The following is a 15,732-nucleotide window of genomic DNA, read 5'->3' on the forward strand; positions in this document are numbered from 1 at the left end:
ATACCCGATACCGATAAGTTGCTACGCGAATGTGCTCGATGTAGACCTCCGTAATTGAAGCGATAGAAGGAAGTAGGCAGAGTTCTCATTCTGAGTTTTCGTTTCGCACTGCTCGTGGCTGTTTTCCCAAGACTCCCTTCGGGTTCGCAGTCGGTAAAGTCCATTCGTAGACTGCGCAGAGAACGACTGCGATCGCAGGAACGAAGAAACCGCCCTGATCCTCGAGAAAATCGCTACATCTCTCTCCTGACCCACCTAACGTCCATCGGATTCACCTTTTTTCAACACCTGGGACTACCAACAACATCGAACGTCCGTTTAGGCCTCAGTGGCGACGATCTCGCCCTCAACTTCCTCTTCTGCCTTGGGGACGGTAGCCGACAAAGGAGCGAGGATGACTTCGAGGTGCGTAGGCGACGACTGATAGGGGTTAATCCTTCCGTGCGCGCGGTAAGTACGACGTCTGTAAAGGGCGGGAGAAGCGTCAGTAACGAAGTGGGAGAAGAGAGGTAACAAAAAATCGAAATTCGAGAATTTTGAAGTTTTTGAAGCCATGTGAGGCTCGCGACGAGCGGCGACAACGCCCACAGCTCAAGAAAGGTATTGGGAAGTAGTGCGTGAGGGAGGGAAGAGGGGAGAAGGCAGCGGGGACGAAGACAAAGGAGATTTCGAAAACTTACCTCATTTTGGGGGCTTGTTGGATGACAATGTTCTTGACGAAGAGTTCATCCTTGTCGAGTCCGTTAACCTCAGCGTTGGCTTGGGCGTTCTTGATCAAAGCCAACAAGAACTTGGCGGACCTAGGATCGAAAAACAAAATTAGCTAACGTTTCCAACTCCCTCTCCTGCCCTCGACTCACTTGACGGGCCAGCGACCTTGAACGACACCGTGAACCTTAGCTTGGGCGGTACGTCCAACGGAACCGTTGTGGCGACGGAAAGGAACGCAAGCGGTGTGGGTTTGAACGTCTTGAAGGAACTTGATGGCCTTCGAGAGGGTCAAACCTTGGAGGGCGGCGGCGGTCTCACTGTGAATCATGGAACATGAGCTTCTATCGACAATACTGGCGTGAGAGAGTGAAACGCACCGAGTGTTCTTGTAGTGAACACGGAGGTAAGAGCCCTTCGAGATTCCCACGGACTTGCGGTCCTTGATGAGGTGGGACGAGGCGTACTTGGCCTATTGATACAGCACAACACGAGAGGGAGTCAGTTGAGCTGGTCGAAGAGGCGGAGAGAAGGATGATTTGGTGAGTTGCTGAGGTCAAGTCGTTCGGTCGATCTCGTCGTATCGAGTCCGCTGCTGCACTGGTCGAGCCTATTCCAACTACTCTACGCTACCCTGACCGCATCTGTGCGGTCAAGCAGCCATCCTGAATTTGCCCATAATTTCTCCCTTCCTTTCTCTGACTTCCTGACGGCCCCCAGACCCTCCTGAATCCACCAAACTTCCGCTCAATCCTACTAATCCGTTCTGAGGTACAGCAGCGGCGCTTCGAGAGGTGAGATCGAGTTTTGAAGGTCGATTGAAAAAGGAGAGAAAACAAGTCGGCGAATCGTTTCGAGGAGACAAAGGTGTACGGGAGGGGTCGCATTCGGTCTATAGAGAGCTAGTAGTGCCGTACCATTTGGTGCTAGTAGAAGGGCGGTGCTGACGGGAGAGGACAGACGGCGGAAAGGGAACCAGTCTCGCGCGCTCTCCCAATTTCCGTCGAAATCTCACCAAGTTCCTCTCCCCGTTGCTGAGTTCGCTCGTCTCCCTCTCGGGGCATGTCTACACCGCCTAGCCGAATCTCTTTCGACTATAATCAGCCGGGAGATGCGACCTTATCGCTGCAAGTTCAAGTTCGTTCCCTCTCCTCTCTCCCTCCCTCTTGACCCCACATTGACCCGTCTCTCTTCTCTCTCGATCAGCTCGAGAACTTGAGGGAACAGTTGAGCGTACAACAAGCGATCGCGGATGGAGCGCAGAACTTCCTGGCTGTCATCGTCTTTCAAGACGAAGCGGAACAATCTGGTCAACAAGAGTTGAAGCATGAGATAGAACAAGAGTTACGAGGTGCCGAAGATCTCATCAGCTTTCTACAGCGAGATATCGATAAGTTGAAGCAACAAATCGGTGAGTCGAGGGAAGGACGTCCATGATTTTGTTTTCGCAACGTCTAATTGATCCGTCTCCTCTGCTCTGCGGTCGTGTAGCTTCTGCCCCAATCTCGACACACACAAACGGTTACGCAGCTAGTGACTACTCCTCATCGTATCATGGCAATGGCGTGACAGATCAAAGTGAGTTTCGCTTTCTCCCTGTTTCCTATTCCTAGCGCTCTCGCGCGCTGACTTTTGCTCCGCGTGAACTCGCACCAGCTTCGAGATCTTACCCCGCACTCGACAAAGTCAATCAGCTCTTCGACGACTTGTCGAGGTTAGACGAAGAGATCAACGAAAGAATCCGGATTATGGACGAACTTGTCGATTCGTTTCAGAACGACGCAAAGTTGGGATCTCACTTTGAGATCGCTCAACATCTCGACACGTGAGCGTCCTTATCTGCCCGATCTCGGTGTGCCGGCGCACAGTCGCTGACCCTCTAAGCTCTTGGATTTTTGCACTTTAACCTGGCTCGTACAGAATAATCGACTGCTTGGAGGAGAAAGCGGGAAAAGACGTACGATCTGCCACATACAGACTTTTGCGGCATGTCTCGAACAGCACGAAAGCCGTCCGAACACTGTTACTCGATCGGCATCTACATTTCTACCTGATTCGGTTCGTTTCCCCTACGCACTCTACTTGAGAGACACTGAACCTCAGACTGACTCGTCCGTTACTCTCAGATCACTCGGAAGGGATTCGAAACATGATCTGGAGAAGGAACAAGCTTTACGTTTGATTCGTCGAATATTGGAACTCTCGACGACACTAGCAGCTCCTCCAGACTCTACTTCTCCTTCCGACTCGCTACAGGATCACGAGCGACTCCATTCGCACCTGGTCGCGGTCCTGAGAGGCGTTGTAGCGATCGCGGAACAACCTGAGGAGAAGTTGAGGCTCGCAAGTTTGGAAACTCTCGGTGAACTCGGTGCGCTCAACATCCGTCTCTACCGCTCGCTCGAAACCTGTGACTGATGTACCGATACGGCTGTGACAGTGATCCGAGACGTATCATTATTGGTCAAATGCGAAGGGCTGAGGGTAGTTCTACAAGCTATGTCGGATGGAGGTCCTTCTCCTTCCAGCACAAGTGGAGGAGGAGGTGGAGGGTTGTATAACGAGATGTCTATCATCTTATCGACGAGCTTCTTGGGAATCATCGATCATCCAGATTTGAGGAGATGGTTGAGACCTGGTATTGACCTCGAGGTGAGTTCCGTCTTCTCACCTACGCAATCATGAGCGGTAGAGATAGACGGCGGTTTGCTGTAGATCGTTCTATCGGGATTCACCGAAGTTCAAGGGAAAGGAAGTGGAATTGAAGAGAGGATAAAAGCAAGCAGTATGATCGTCGAAACGCTCCTCAAGTCATGGTCAGGTAGGTCCACTCAGGTATGACTCTCTTACAGCCATGAGTTATCTACTGATCTCCTCGCTCGGATGGCCTTAGGCTTGATGTATCTGAACGTGAATGGTCGACAAGCTTTGACTTCTCTCGTCGACAGTCTAACAAACCCTTCTCGAGTCGTTCGAGTGCGTCGTCCTCTCTCTTCCTCCCCGAGAGCGCGTTGAGGCATATCTGACCTCCTCGGCGTATGAGCAGGACACTCTCCTCGACATGCTCAGCAACATCTTCAACGTTGAACGACGTCGACCCGTCCCTCCTCACATCAGGGCGAACGATCAACCTCTTCTCAACGATACTTCGTCGAAGGTTCGTAACGGTACCAAGTCGGAACAGACAAAGACGAACCTGATCGATCAATTCACGGCGATCTTACTTTTGACTTTCATCGATGCCGGTCTCGTCGAGGTTAGCCTCCACTTCTCGCTCGCAATTTCGCTCTATCCGCATCACTGAGCTCGTGAAACTATACATCAGGGTCTGGCTGAACTAGCTGCAAACCCTCAAGACTCGAGTACCTCCCTCCGAGTTTCGACTCTCATCGGAGAACTCTTAGATCTATCTAACCGGGTTCTTCCAGCTCGACACGCTGCGGTCTTACAGTCTCTACCGAGGTTATTCGCTCTCTCAACTGAACCAACAACAAATCCGAACGGTGGTACCTCGACCTCGAATGGATCGGGAGACCAGAAGCTGAAAGCGAGTGACACGTTATTGATGATCGCTGGGTTGAATCGGGAGAAGAGAATCATTGCAGCGAGTAGGAGGGGTAGGGAAGAAGAGGAAGAAAACCTTGCCAAGTAAGTTCCGCCTCGTCGACAAGCTTTGAGTCGGACGCAAGCTCACTGCGTCTCTCGCTCCAACCTAGCTCGGAAGATGTAACAGCGGCGACGGCTCTTCAAAGGAACGAACAACAACGTCAACTCGTCGAATCGGATAAACTTCGAGTCGCCCTCTCGATCGACGACGTCTCGTTTCGAAATTCTCTGCTCGAGACTGGAGTTCTTTCGACGAAAGAAGACGCGAAATGGTCTTTCGACTTGTTGATCGATCTGTTGGAGGGACCTCTGAGGAATCCGAAGAGGCTGGATGAAGCGATGAGAGCGAGCAAGTTTATGAAACGACTACTCGGGTTCTTTCATCCTCTCAGTTTCAAATACAGTGATACGAGGAAAGATGAAGTGAGTCTCATCTCCTTTTCGGGAAAGGATATCGCTTACGATGAGGATTCTCGCTAGACAACGATCAAATACACTCGACTCGGATGCACGATGATCAATACGCTCTTGTCGGATCCGCAAGGAGCCCAGTACCTCGCGGAAGACAAACTGTTACCTCAGATCGCCGACTGTCTTCTTCAGCTCGAACCTGTGCGTTCACGTCATCCATCTTCAAGCTTAAGAGAAGCTGATCAATCCTCGCGCTCATAGGTCGGCGGATCAACTTCCGGTCTCGACCTCCTCTTCTCGAAAGAACGGGTCGAAACGACGCTCGTTTCGGGTTACTTCGACATGCTGGGAGAGATGACAAGGTCTCCAACTGGCCTAGCGTGAGTTCTCTTCGCTCGCGGGCTGGATCATTGTCTGCGTCACTCATTCGACCGGATCGTCTCGACAGGATTCTCGATCAATACAAAATCTTCACATGCTTTTATCGAATCGGCGAGTTGAGGAGCAGGGAAGATCTAGTTCGGTTGGTCCTCGAGAAGTGTGACTACGCGCGAGATGGTCATCCGCGAGTGTTCCTCCACAAGGCGCTCACTTCGAGCTACAAGGTCAGTCCTTCTCTCCCAACGAGCTTACGAGATTACTGATAGATGTCTCTGACGCAGCACATCCGATTGTTCGCGACGAATCACCTCGGTACCCTCATTCGACAATCTTCTCACGATTTCGGTCCGAGCAAATCTCGCTCAAGAACGAACGAAGCGCTCGAGTGGCAGATTGACCTCCTTGTTCCCCAACTCTACGACCCTGCCCCCGAAGTCACTCAACTAGCCGTATCGATCCTGACTCGAGCTTGTACGAACGAAGATACGCTCGAGCTCGTGGTGAGGAAACAACCTCAAGTTGAACATCTGGGAGACGCAGCTGTCGAACTTCTCACTCAGTAAGATTGTCTCAGTCGCTGCGAGGAGGACTGCGAGCTGACTCGAGATAACGACGGGAACAGATTCTTGGGAACTCCGGTTGGTGTCAGATATCTGCACGAGATCGACTTCATCGAACAAGAGTTGAAGGACTGGTACGAGGTGAGTTCTCTCTCTACTCCTGATCTCTTTGCGAAAGCTAAGAGCCGAGGTCGAATGCTGCCTAGGAACGTAACTATCGCTACATGGTCGAAATCGAATTATCGCTCGCGGCGGCGCTTCAGACCGAAGGCGGCGTATTTCCTCCGTGAGCCGCTCATCTGATGTTGTTTTTCTAGCTGGACCTGACGAAGCGGATACTCACGATTCGCGTAGAACCACGTTCGACGGAACTCCTCCTTCACATTTCTATGGGGAACTCGTGAGAACTTCGGAAGGATGCGAAATCTTGGACGATAGTGAACACTTCCTTCGATTCTGCGATATCATTCGAGACCACGCCGATGAGCGAGATTTCGAACCTAGCTACATTGCACAACTGAAGAGCGTCCTTTGGGCTGTTGTGAGTCTACTTTTCCCTCATTCGACTCTGGTGATCTCGCTCAGCAGACTGACCCCTTTTCTGTTGCTGTAGGGACACATCGGCTCGACGGAGAATGGACTCATGTTTATCGAAGACGAGTTCATCTTGCCCGATATCGTCGAAATCGCTTGCACTTCTCCCGTTTACTCGTTGAGAGGGTACGTACTTCCAAGGTCAGCTAGTCAGATGACGCGAACCAGCTCACGCTGTACCTCTCTCGATCTAGAACCGCTGTCTTTGCCCTGAGTCTGATCTCCTCGACTCTCGAAGGAGTCGAAATGCTCGAAGAGTTGGGTTGGGAGAGTGTCGTGAAACCTCTCACAGGACCCTCAGGTCTCTGCATTCCCATGGAGCTGAATGATCTCGTCTACGTAAGTTCTCCTCCGACTCGCCGCTCGCTTGCCATCGACTGACTCTTTCGTTCCCAGACTCCGAATTGGCCTCCTCCCGAGCTACCTCTTCCCGAATCGCTCTCTTTCGCCCCTCCGACTTCCCATGTCGATCGAGACGCCATGATCTCCCTCGCGAACCTCTCCAATCACATCCTCGCCACGAAAGCTTCGAAACAGCTGGCGAAACTCAAATCTCGTCACCGATCTCATTTCGCTTCGCCGACACTATACTATCGAGCGCTCGATATGCTCGCAAGTCATCATTATCGTCAACCGGTTCGGAAGTATATCTTGGAATTATTCGACTACGATTTCGATTTGAAGAAGATCCAGAATCTCGTTTCGGCCGGTCAGGAATTAGTGACTCGTCGTCGTCGTGAACTTGATCAATCTGCGGACGATCAAGTAGGACACGGTGGGAAGACCCCGAGCTGGGCCAGGACGACTGTCTCAGCGATGATGGGGAGTGGAAGGATCGGAATTGGAGGAATCGAGGGGGAAGTGACGGAAGACGAGGATCAATCGAGTATCGACAATGACGACCTCGAGACGATGATGAATAAAGTCCCTCTACAGATCTTGACCCCTCTCCTCACTGTCAAAGGTTTCCTCCTTTCTTCTTGACGAAAAGTTGCATTTTTCTTTTTATATTGTCGTAGTATATCATCGCAATCGCAATCGCTCACAGAGATGGTCTCGTACTTCGCATGAGGCCGAGTCAAAGGAAGAGGGGGCACAAGATGCGAAACGAAGGTGCCGACGCTCCTTTGTCCTCCTCTTTGACACCTTCGCCCCTGAACTTGCTCTGCGCCCTCTTTAGCGATTCATAGCATCTTCTGAATCTAATAGTAGGCTCTCCATCCAACCGCGTCGCACCAACGAGCGACACAACCCGTTCATACTCCCTCTTCCCACGCTTCCGGCATCTGAAGCCCGCAAGGAACCCAGTTCGATAAGGTCTATAGTCTTACTCTGGATAGTGCTGCTCTCACTCCGTTGACTGTGAGTCTCCTCCGCCAGTTTTGACTTCCACAGCCGTCCGTGCGTCCAGATTCGTCTACAGGCTCACTTACGCTTTCGTAGTAGCTCTCTTACCTCCCGACGCTTACCCTTGAGCTTTTCGACTCGATGTCCACCCTTCCCACGGAGCTTGTTACCGAAATCCTCCGCCTCTCTCTCCCTTCTCCTCTCTCTCGCTTCGTCTCTTCCACGTATCAAGATCGTGTCTCCCTTCTCTCGAACTTCTCTCTCGCCTGTCACGCATTCAACCAGATCGCCGAACCTTTCCTCTATTCCTTCTTCTGGGCGCGCAATGTTCGACAATTCGACGCCTTCATCGAGGCAGTCCACTCGAGGAACAACGCTCATCGAGTTGAGCGACTCATCATTGATGGCAGAAGCGGTGGATTCCCTCTCACTCGAGCTTGGGTAGCGGCAGATGCGCTCACTTCGGTGAAAGAACTCTCCCTGTACCAAGTCTCGCTCACTCATCTCAAAGTGCTCAACGGGTTCACAAGTGAGCTGGAACTATATTTACTCGAGCGCAAGGGCGACACTGACTTGTGATGACGCGACTCGGTGACTCAAATGATCTGGGACAGAGCTCGAATATCTCACTCTCGAACGAGTTTCGCACGGAAAAACGAACGTTTTCACGATACCCTCGCTTCGACAACTCACGGTCGGACACAAATGCGACATCGATCTCAAATTGATGAATTACGACAACGCTCCTCAGCTCACTGGCTTAGCCTTGCGACACAAAACGAACCTCGGAGACTGGAACCCCGGTCTCTCTACCAACACCCCTTGGGGACTCAACGCTCTCGTCTTGGACTGGTACAAGAAATATGGGCGAGATCCAAGTCAGAGGTTCCCCAACGTTCTCATAAACATTTCCTCGTCGGACCTCTACATAGACTGGTCCGAGATCTTTCACAGCGGATTCGTCCACTTCCGTACCCCCGACTTCGAATTGATTCCCTTCAATATCAAGTTACTCGTCGAATTCGTTCGAAAGAAATCTGGCGCCATTCACCGACTCGAAACCCTCATCGTTCCTCCACGCTTTGGCCCCGATTTCGAATCGCTCAACGACGAGGTATGGCGAGGCATGCACGGAATGCTCAAGATACTCTCGGACAAGTGTATCGCCAAGGGAGTCGACTTGATCTACGAAGACGCATTGGATCACGTATTCGATTCGGACGTCTCGAAAGCTTTCCTCGAGAAAATGGAACGTCTCGCTAGAGCTCGTCAAGAAGCTGAAACCTCGAGAAAGGAGGAGGAGGACGTCTCGGAATAAGGTCAATAGACAACTGGAAGGAAATAAAGCAGAGGTGGAAGTTCTGAGATTGCTTGTTTTGTCGTTCTTTTGTTCTTTGTGAATGAATTGTTCTGGCTCACTGAAAGATGCGTAGAGAGCGAGGCTTAAGAGCTCGTACATCGCTCGTTCGACTCTCTCCTGCAACCTCGGAACTGACAGCCTTAGGAACAGATGTGTGTTGAAGCTAGAACAGAAAGACCACAAATGCACAAACGAACGACTCCAGTTTTTCTTTCCTCCTTCTCGGAATCCACCTATCGACCCCATTTCATCCCTTTCCTTCCTCATCGACGACTCTTCACTCCGCTCTAGTCGACCATCCTCGCGTTCCTCGAAACCTCCTCCTCCTTTTTCTTCGTCAGATAATTGGTGAAGCTCGGAGGTGCAATTGAGCCACCGAGGTCACCATCGTAATGAATTTCGACTCCGAGGTCTTCGAGGTTGTCCAGAATCGACGTTTCATAATCGCGGAGACGACCTTCGAAACTGTGGAGACGACCTTCGAAACTAGGTGGGAGGGCGAGATACTCGAGCGAGTAGTTGGAAAAATCGGTCGCGATTTCTGAGAGTTTGGCGAAGATGGAAACGATCTCGTACCTGCCAGTCGGGCGAGTCGAAATGTAGACGACGGCGTATCTGTCAGAAGGACGAAGGAAGTGGCGTGAAGTGAGAATAGCGATATGAACGAGATTTGGATACTTGTCGAAAATATCGAACGAAGGTGAGATGAGGAACCTGAGCTTATCGATCAGGTCGCCTTTGAGATTTCCTTCGAGGGATCCGTACTCGGAGGGTGGACCTCTTGCAAACAAGGGCATGCCACCGGGGCCCGTCTCCATGAGTTGAGGTAGTTGGCCGATTGCAAGAGGTTCTCCTGGATTGGTGAGAGTGACGTCGCAGAGAAGGAGTCGTTCGAGATTGGGAAGGTATCGATGTTTCAAGAAGTCCGTGACGATGTTGAGTCCTCCTCGGTAAGAGAGAATTGAAAGATCTTTCAAGTTGGCAAAAATCGACGGAACGATTTTGAAGCCCTTCATCCAGAGTACGCTCGGGTTCTCGACGATGTTGCGTATGAAAATCGACTCAACCTCTGTTGGGCCCGGTTAGCGATGGAGCAAGGGGGGAAAAACGTAGGGCAAACTCACTATCCGAATTCGCGAAACGACCTTCGATTAGTTCCTTAACGCATCCTGCTACCTTCTCCCCCTTCTGTTCATCTCCCAAGCTCTCAAAGTCTGATCTGACATCAACTATCGCCTCGATCTCCCACGGGTTACCCTCCCCAACAATCTGGACCCGTTTCACCTCTGCGACATCCTCCTCTCTGACTTCCGCGACGAATTGTCCGAGCTGACGACGAGATTGTATGATGACTGAACGATAAAGGAGAGGCTTTGCGACAGACGAAAGGAGTTTGCTCGTACGGGAGAGGCGAGCGAGATCAGATTGACCAAGATCACAAGAGAGGATATCGCCAATCAATTCGGGAGGGAGAGTCGCCTGAGTCATTCTTTCTGTACGAGCGCCTGCGACCCGAGGGAGAGAGAGAGGCTCGAACCAAATTGTGAAGAGGAACACCGAGAAAGCGATCCCTGCTCTCGGAGCGCTCCGTCTCTTCAGCCTCAGCGTAAAGGTCTAAGATGACAGTACACAACACAGAAGCTCGTCAAGAGGTCGTTTGCGAGAATGACTTCCGCGTTCCGTCATGCGAAAGGGTTCGGACCCTAGCTCAAGTATACGTCGTTCTCGCGCTGCCAGCAGGCTCTCCTCTACGGGCCGCTCTACGTTCGGGCCCGTAGCGCTCGCGAGTGAGTGAGGATCACAGAGGAAGAACGAGGTGAAGTATTTGCGAGATATGCTAGGTACGCTTAAGTTCGCTCAAATAAGCAGTGAGCGATTTCGAGTCTGACGAAAACACCTTCCATAAGCGAGTAAGTCTGTCTCTGCCTTGTCATAACCCACACTATCGCGTTTCACATGAAATCATCTTTAGGATCGAATTCTCCTTCCTTCTGCTTCGCGTTCCACTCGTCATCTTCCCACTCGTCCGTTCCCTCTTTATGTAAATTCGTATAACTCCTAGCTTCGGCTTCTTCCTTCCTTTGCCTCGCTATCCGTAGATCGTTATTTTTCTACCCCAAGTCAAGGAGTCAGTAAATGATAAAGGCAGGGAGAGATAGGGATGAAGGGAGAGCTCAACTAGTTCATTCGCAATCATTCGTTTCTCTTTCGCTTCGAGTTTCTCTCGTTCAATCTTTTCGTACTCGTGATCTACTTGTTTTTCTACTTTCGTCTTCCTGCACCGCGGGGACGAGCTCATCAGGGTCTACCTCCGAGACTTTGACGAGCAGAAGAACTTACCCTAATCGATTGACGATTGCATTCACCCGCTCGGGAATATGGAACCGTTTGACCTGAAGAGAATTAGGAAAGAAATAAAGGTCAGGAATAAGCAGAGCAAGATTGAGGGAAGAGTTCTCTTTGACCTTACTTTTCGATCATTCTTGAAAGATACGCTTCCAGTAGCATAAGAACCATCTTTCTTCAAGTTCGAAGCCGGAGTATAGATGATTGTACAAGCTACTTTGTTCCCCTTCATCACGTCGAGCGCGCGCCCAAGTCAGCAGAGATTTTCGCAGAAAGAAAACGAAATCTCACCTGAATTGAACCAGCTTTGACTAATTGTCCTATATCGTTCGCGAGCTCTTGAGGGATCGCTTCCCAGTCCATTCCGGGGGGTAGTCGTAGGTACACGTGAGGAGATGAGAGCTCTGTCGAAGAAATTCGAGCGGAAGTCAGCGATACTTCGATTGCAAGAAGCCGGGAAGACTCACTGTCTACGTGGAACCAGATATCTCGTTCTGTAGCATACTTGATCAAATTCTCATCTGTCGTCGGCGGCGGTGGGCAGAGAAAGATCGAGAGAAATGTTCAACGAAGATGGAGAGAAGAGTGAAAGGCAGCAAGCGAATCGGTGAGCGGCGAGGTAGGATGATAGAGGGTTGTGCTAGGGTGTGTAGTACTCACTCTCGAACTGTGGTAAGCAAGGCCAAGGTGAGTTAGATGAGACGAGTTCGAAACTTCCCTTCTCTGAGCTGTACTTGCCTTGTCTTTCCCTGCATAGATTGTGACATCCTTCCCCAATACGTTCGAAGTGTAGAAGAGAACCATCGAGAAGAGTTGTTGAGTGAGGAAAGAGGGCAAAGTGCGATTCTCTCGCGCGCAAATTCTCGTGAAGGTTTTCAAGCACAATAATAATATACGTAGCAAAAGAAATAGTAGGCTGAGTAGTGAGTACTGATCAAGTGAGAGCGTGAGAGAGAGAGAGGGGGAGACAAAAGGGTGGAACCAAAGAATCTACAAAAAGAAAATTGAAAAAAATCGGGGGAGGAGACAACAACAGCGACGACGAGGGCAGAGGAGAGAGGTAGGAGGGTGTGATGATTAGATCTCGATGACTTTAACCATCCCTTGTTCCTTCTCGACCTTGTCCTCGAATTCCTCGAGGAATTTGAGCGCTCCTTCACACCTCGAAACAACTCCTTCGACTTGTTTCCTCTCGGCTGCACTTTGATCCAGCGCGGCTCGGAAGCGTTCTCGGAGATCCCATCCGGCTAATCGGAGAACCTTGCGAGTTTCACGGGCGATACGGTCGGAATGAGCGGTGGAGAAGGTGACTGGAGGAGCTTGAGGAGAAAGCGAGTCGGGAGGAGCGGAGAGGGAGAGTTGGAGCTTGCGACCGATGTTGCGAGGGATCGCACGAGGGAGATCGACGATGACATAGACGACGAGACCGACAGCTAGTGAGTTAACGAAGCCATATCGTCAGTACGAGCAGAAAAGCCAGAACTGAGAACTCTCGAAACTCACTCAAGACACCGATGACGGGACCTGCCCATTTCCTCGCCGTCTTGCTTCCGACAATCTGCAAGATCTTGTTCAAGCTTTCCATCGTACCCTTGATACCAATGACCCTCGATCCGACCATTCCCAAACTTCCCAATCCTAATCCAACCAACGTTCCCTTCTCGACGACATCGTCCGATTCGATCATCTTTTGTCCGGGCTTCGTCGAAGCGTGAGGATGAAGAGAGTACAACCTTTCGAGGTCGAAGAGATCAAACATCGAGACATCGAAATCGGTAGCGGACCAATTCAACCCGAGTCCCAATCCAGTCGTTCCGTTTCCTAATCCTAATCCAGAGGCGGAACCTTTCGCGGCGAGTTGACCAAGTCCTCGTCGTCGTTTCGCAAACATGACTTCGGGTCGGAATACTCGAGCGTTTTGAGATTGTTTCTCTTCCTCCTCCTCCTGTTTCTTCTTCTCCGAATCGGTACTTCCAGGGAGGTATTTGTCTCCGAGACCTTGCATGACTTGTTTGACTCCTCCACAGGTCTCAACCCTCGCTTCGTCTTCGGCGGCGCGAACTTCCGCTTCGAGAGCTCGAACCAACGTTTGTTTGACTTCGGTCGCCCAATCCCAAAGTCCGAGTACTCCAGGGTAAGGTGGTAAGCTAGTAGGAGCCTTCAACGAATCGACCGTCGCTCCGGATCGTTCCTCGTCGTCTTGTTCGGTAGGAGGGACGACTTGACCTTGAGAAACGTATTCAAGCGCTCGTTCGAGTCGAGACCAAGCGGCGGCTTTGACTGTTCCTACAACGGACTCCTCCACCGAATCAACTCCATGTTCAACTTCATCTCGTTGAGCAGAGAGTCGTTCGTGAATCGGTCGAATTCGTTCGAGTTCGACGAGAGCCGATGCGAGTTCGGAGTTTGCCGCGATTGTGTTGGCTGAAGCGAGAGTCGACAAGTCGGCGAGGAGGTTCAAGAGGTAGTGTTTAGCCGGGGCGAGTTTCGATTTCGATCGTTTGAGGAGAACGAACGATCTCAAAGATTGTTCGAGGTGATCGAACGCCGAAGGTTCCTCCTCCTCGTCCTCGACAACTTGAGCTTTCGCTTCCTCTTCGGGAGAGTCGACGTAATCAGCCGCATCGACGAAGTGGACGAGCTCTTGACGGTTCTCCCAAGTCGCGGGTGAAAGTTGTTTGATTTGTTCCCCAACTCGATTCATACACTTCTTCTTGTCCCTGATTCCGTTCCACTTGTTGACGACGATGAAGACGTATGCTTTCTCCCTCGAAGCGTTCCAGAGGAATTCTTTCGCCGACAAGGTGAAATGATTCTCTGCCGAAACGACGAAAACGATGACATCGATTTCGGATTGACGAGCGAAGAGAGCCGTAGTCGATAGAGTGTCTCGGTTGAGTCCAGGGGCGTCGATGAGGGAAATCGAAACGAGTCCATTCTTGATGAACGAAGGGTTGAGATCTCCTTCCTTCGACTTGGGTGATCTTCCATCACGAACATACGCCTTGACCATTTGATAAGTGTCTCCCATCTCTTGAACTTCGTAAACTTGATCGAGAGGGTAAACGTCGTAGGTCGAAGGATCCTTCTGGTCGTACTTGTCGACATCTCGAATCGCGTGCATTTCCTCGACTTCTCCGTTGTTTCCCGCGTCCATCACTTCGCAGAATACCGTCGTACAAGGTTGTTGATCCCAAGGCATGACTTCTCGACGAAGGAGTGCGTTGACGAAGGTCGATTTACCGGCGTTGAGATCTCCCGTGACGAGGATTCGAGAGTTTTTATCGATAACTCGGGAACGAAGTTGCGAGAGGTGACCGAGGGAAGTCGTGAGTCGACGAGACAAGAGTTGAGAAAGGGTAGAGAGGGAGAGAGAAGGGAGGAGGGCGGGGAGTTGAGCGGTAGAAGTCGAAGGGTGACCTAATTTGAGATCGAGAGAGAGAATCGACAAAGGGTGAGCGGGAGTCGTGTCCTTGGAGACGGTCGCGGCGGGTTTGACGGGAGTCTCGAGAGTCGAGTAAGCTCGTTGCGCTGTAGGCCTCGAGGAGGAGGAAGCCGAGTGGTCTTCATCGAGGTAGAGAGAGTTGCTTCGTCGAAGTCCGGTTTGACGAGTCGGGGTCTCTGGGTTGCCTTGAGTTTGCGATCGCTGAGCTGACGGACTGTTCGTAACTCCCAATTGATGGGGATAGTGGATCGTCCCTGCGATCAGAAGTAGAGTTAGCAAGGGAGGAATGTGATTCAACATTCTTCGGACTGAACTTACACTTGTCCTGATTGAACGCGGCGAGCCCTTTGACTAGTCCGGTAGTTTCATCGAGTGCGTGAACGAGTCTACATCGAGTCGACACAGTCAAGGGAAGAGATTAGTCAGAGGGTTCACCTGACGCCCACTCCTTTTTCTCCAAGATCGAAGAAGAGGCAGACTTACAGTTCCCGCTTCTCTCCAAACCCTTTCTGTTCCGCTTCGTGGTGTTTAACTAGATCCTCATCGTTTCCTTGCCAGCTCTTGCCGAAGAGAGCGGAGAATTGATTGTTTCCGTGCGCGATCGAATTGGATCTCAAAGTGGCAGGCTTCGAAGGAGAGTCCTGTTCACTGAAAGGGAACTCGTTCGAGGGTTGTACTGCGTGTCGGAGGACGTTCGATTGCTGCATCGTAGTGGAGAGACGAGGTGAGTCGACGGTCGGGGTTCGATCGAGCGAGAAGGAGGGCCGAGATGGGCCGGTTCGTAGGAGGTTGTAGTCAATAGGTGTAAGACTCGTAAACAAGTCTAGAGGTAGTGTGAGAATGTGTGCGTGCAGTCTCGGGTGGTGCGAGTGAGTGAAGGTGAAGAGGGAAAGGTCGGGAACGAAAATTACTCTCTCCATCTTCGTCACTCCTGAAGCGTCTCTCTGCACTGCTAGTCTGCTTGCAAGGGCGTA

General features: G+C 51.2%; 6 protein-coding genes across 6 annotated transcripts; 2 read left to right on the top strand and 4 right to left on the bottom strand.

The window, feature by feature from the left end:
• Positions 1–318: 318 nt before the first annotated feature.
• JCM6883_007233 (uncharacterized protein) lies at positions 319–1,628 on the bottom strand (the record flags this gene model as incomplete). The annotated part of the gene is made up of 5 exons (XM_076631361.1): positions 319–463; positions 681–800; positions 861–1,028; positions 1,089–1,180; positions 1,626–1,628. The coding sequence occupies 5 exons, from the start codon at positions 1,626–1,628 to the stop codon at positions 319–321; spliced, it is 528 nt and encodes a 175-aa protein (XP_076488665.1).
• A 142-nt stretch (positions 1,629–1,770) lies between these two features.
• Positions 1,771–7,244, top strand: TSC11 (TORC2 complex subunit TSC11; the record flags this gene model as incomplete). Its single annotated transcript, XM_076631362.1, has 22 exons — positions 1,771–1,845; positions 1,915–2,119; positions 2,200–2,286; positions 2,365–2,533; positions 2,629–2,766; positions 2,835–3,079; positions 3,149–3,360; positions 3,424–3,529; positions 3,602–3,684; positions 3,755–3,964; positions 4,034–4,356; positions 4,425–4,737; positions 4,795–4,926; positions 4,987–5,105; positions 5,174–5,330; positions 5,388–5,665; positions 5,729–5,807; positions 5,873–5,952; positions 6,021–6,207; positions 6,280–6,386; positions 6,455–6,599; positions 6,657–7,244. 22 exons carry the CDS (start codon positions 1,771–1,773, stop codon positions 7,242–7,244), a joined length of 4,038 nt encoding a protein of 1,345 aa, XP_076488666.1.
• A 504-nt stretch (positions 7,245–7,748) lies between these two features.
• On the top strand, positions 7,749–8,925 carry JCM6883_007235 (uncharacterized protein; the record flags this gene model as incomplete). Its single annotated transcript, XM_076631363.1, has 2 exons — positions 7,749–8,136; positions 8,222–8,925. 2 exons carry the CDS (start codon positions 7,749–7,751, stop codon positions 8,923–8,925), a joined length of 1,092 nt encoding a protein of 363 aa, XP_076488667.1.
• Positions 8,926–9,254: 329 nt separating this feature from the next.
• Positions 9,255–9,983, bottom strand: JCM6883_007236 (uncharacterized protein; the record flags this gene model as incomplete). Its single annotated transcript, XM_076631364.1, has 1 exon — positions 9,255–9,983. The coding sequence occupies one exon, from the start codon at positions 9,981–9,983 to the stop codon at positions 9,255–9,257; it is 729 nt and encodes a 242-aa protein (XP_076488668.1).
• A 936-nt stretch (positions 9,984–10,919) lies between these two features.
• On the bottom strand, positions 10,920–12,117 carry JCM6883_007237 (CCDC25 family protein; the record flags this gene model as incomplete). The annotated part of the gene is made up of 7 exons (XM_076631365.1): positions 10,920–11,078; positions 11,147–11,243; positions 11,308–11,360; positions 11,438–11,539; positions 11,605–11,717; positions 11,781–11,834; positions 12,048–12,117. 7 exons carry the CDS (start codon positions 12,115–12,117, stop codon positions 10,920–10,922), a joined length of 648 nt encoding a protein of 215 aa, XP_076488669.1.
• A 273-nt stretch (positions 12,118–12,390) lies between these two features.
• Positions 12,391–15,465, bottom strand: FZO1 (mitofusin; the record flags this gene model as incomplete). Its single annotated transcript, XM_076631366.1, has 4 exons — positions 12,391–12,746; positions 12,817–15,012; positions 15,077–15,144; positions 15,242–15,465. The coding sequence occupies 4 exons, from the start codon at positions 15,463–15,465 to the stop codon at positions 12,391–12,393; spliced, it is 2,844 nt and encodes a 947-aa protein (XP_076488670.1).
• Between the last annotated feature and the right edge of the window lie 267 nt (positions 15,466–15,732).

Source organism: Sporobolomyces salmoneus (assembly GCF_050403485.1).
Source record: "Sporobolomyces salmoneus JCM6883 DNA, S_salmoneus_JCM6883_v1_ctg16, whole genome shotgun sequence".
In the NCBI taxonomy this organism is placed as follows: Eukaryota; Fungi; Basidiomycota; class Microbotryomycetes; order Sporidiobolales; family Sporidiobolaceae; genus Sporobolomyces; species Sporobolomyces salmoneus.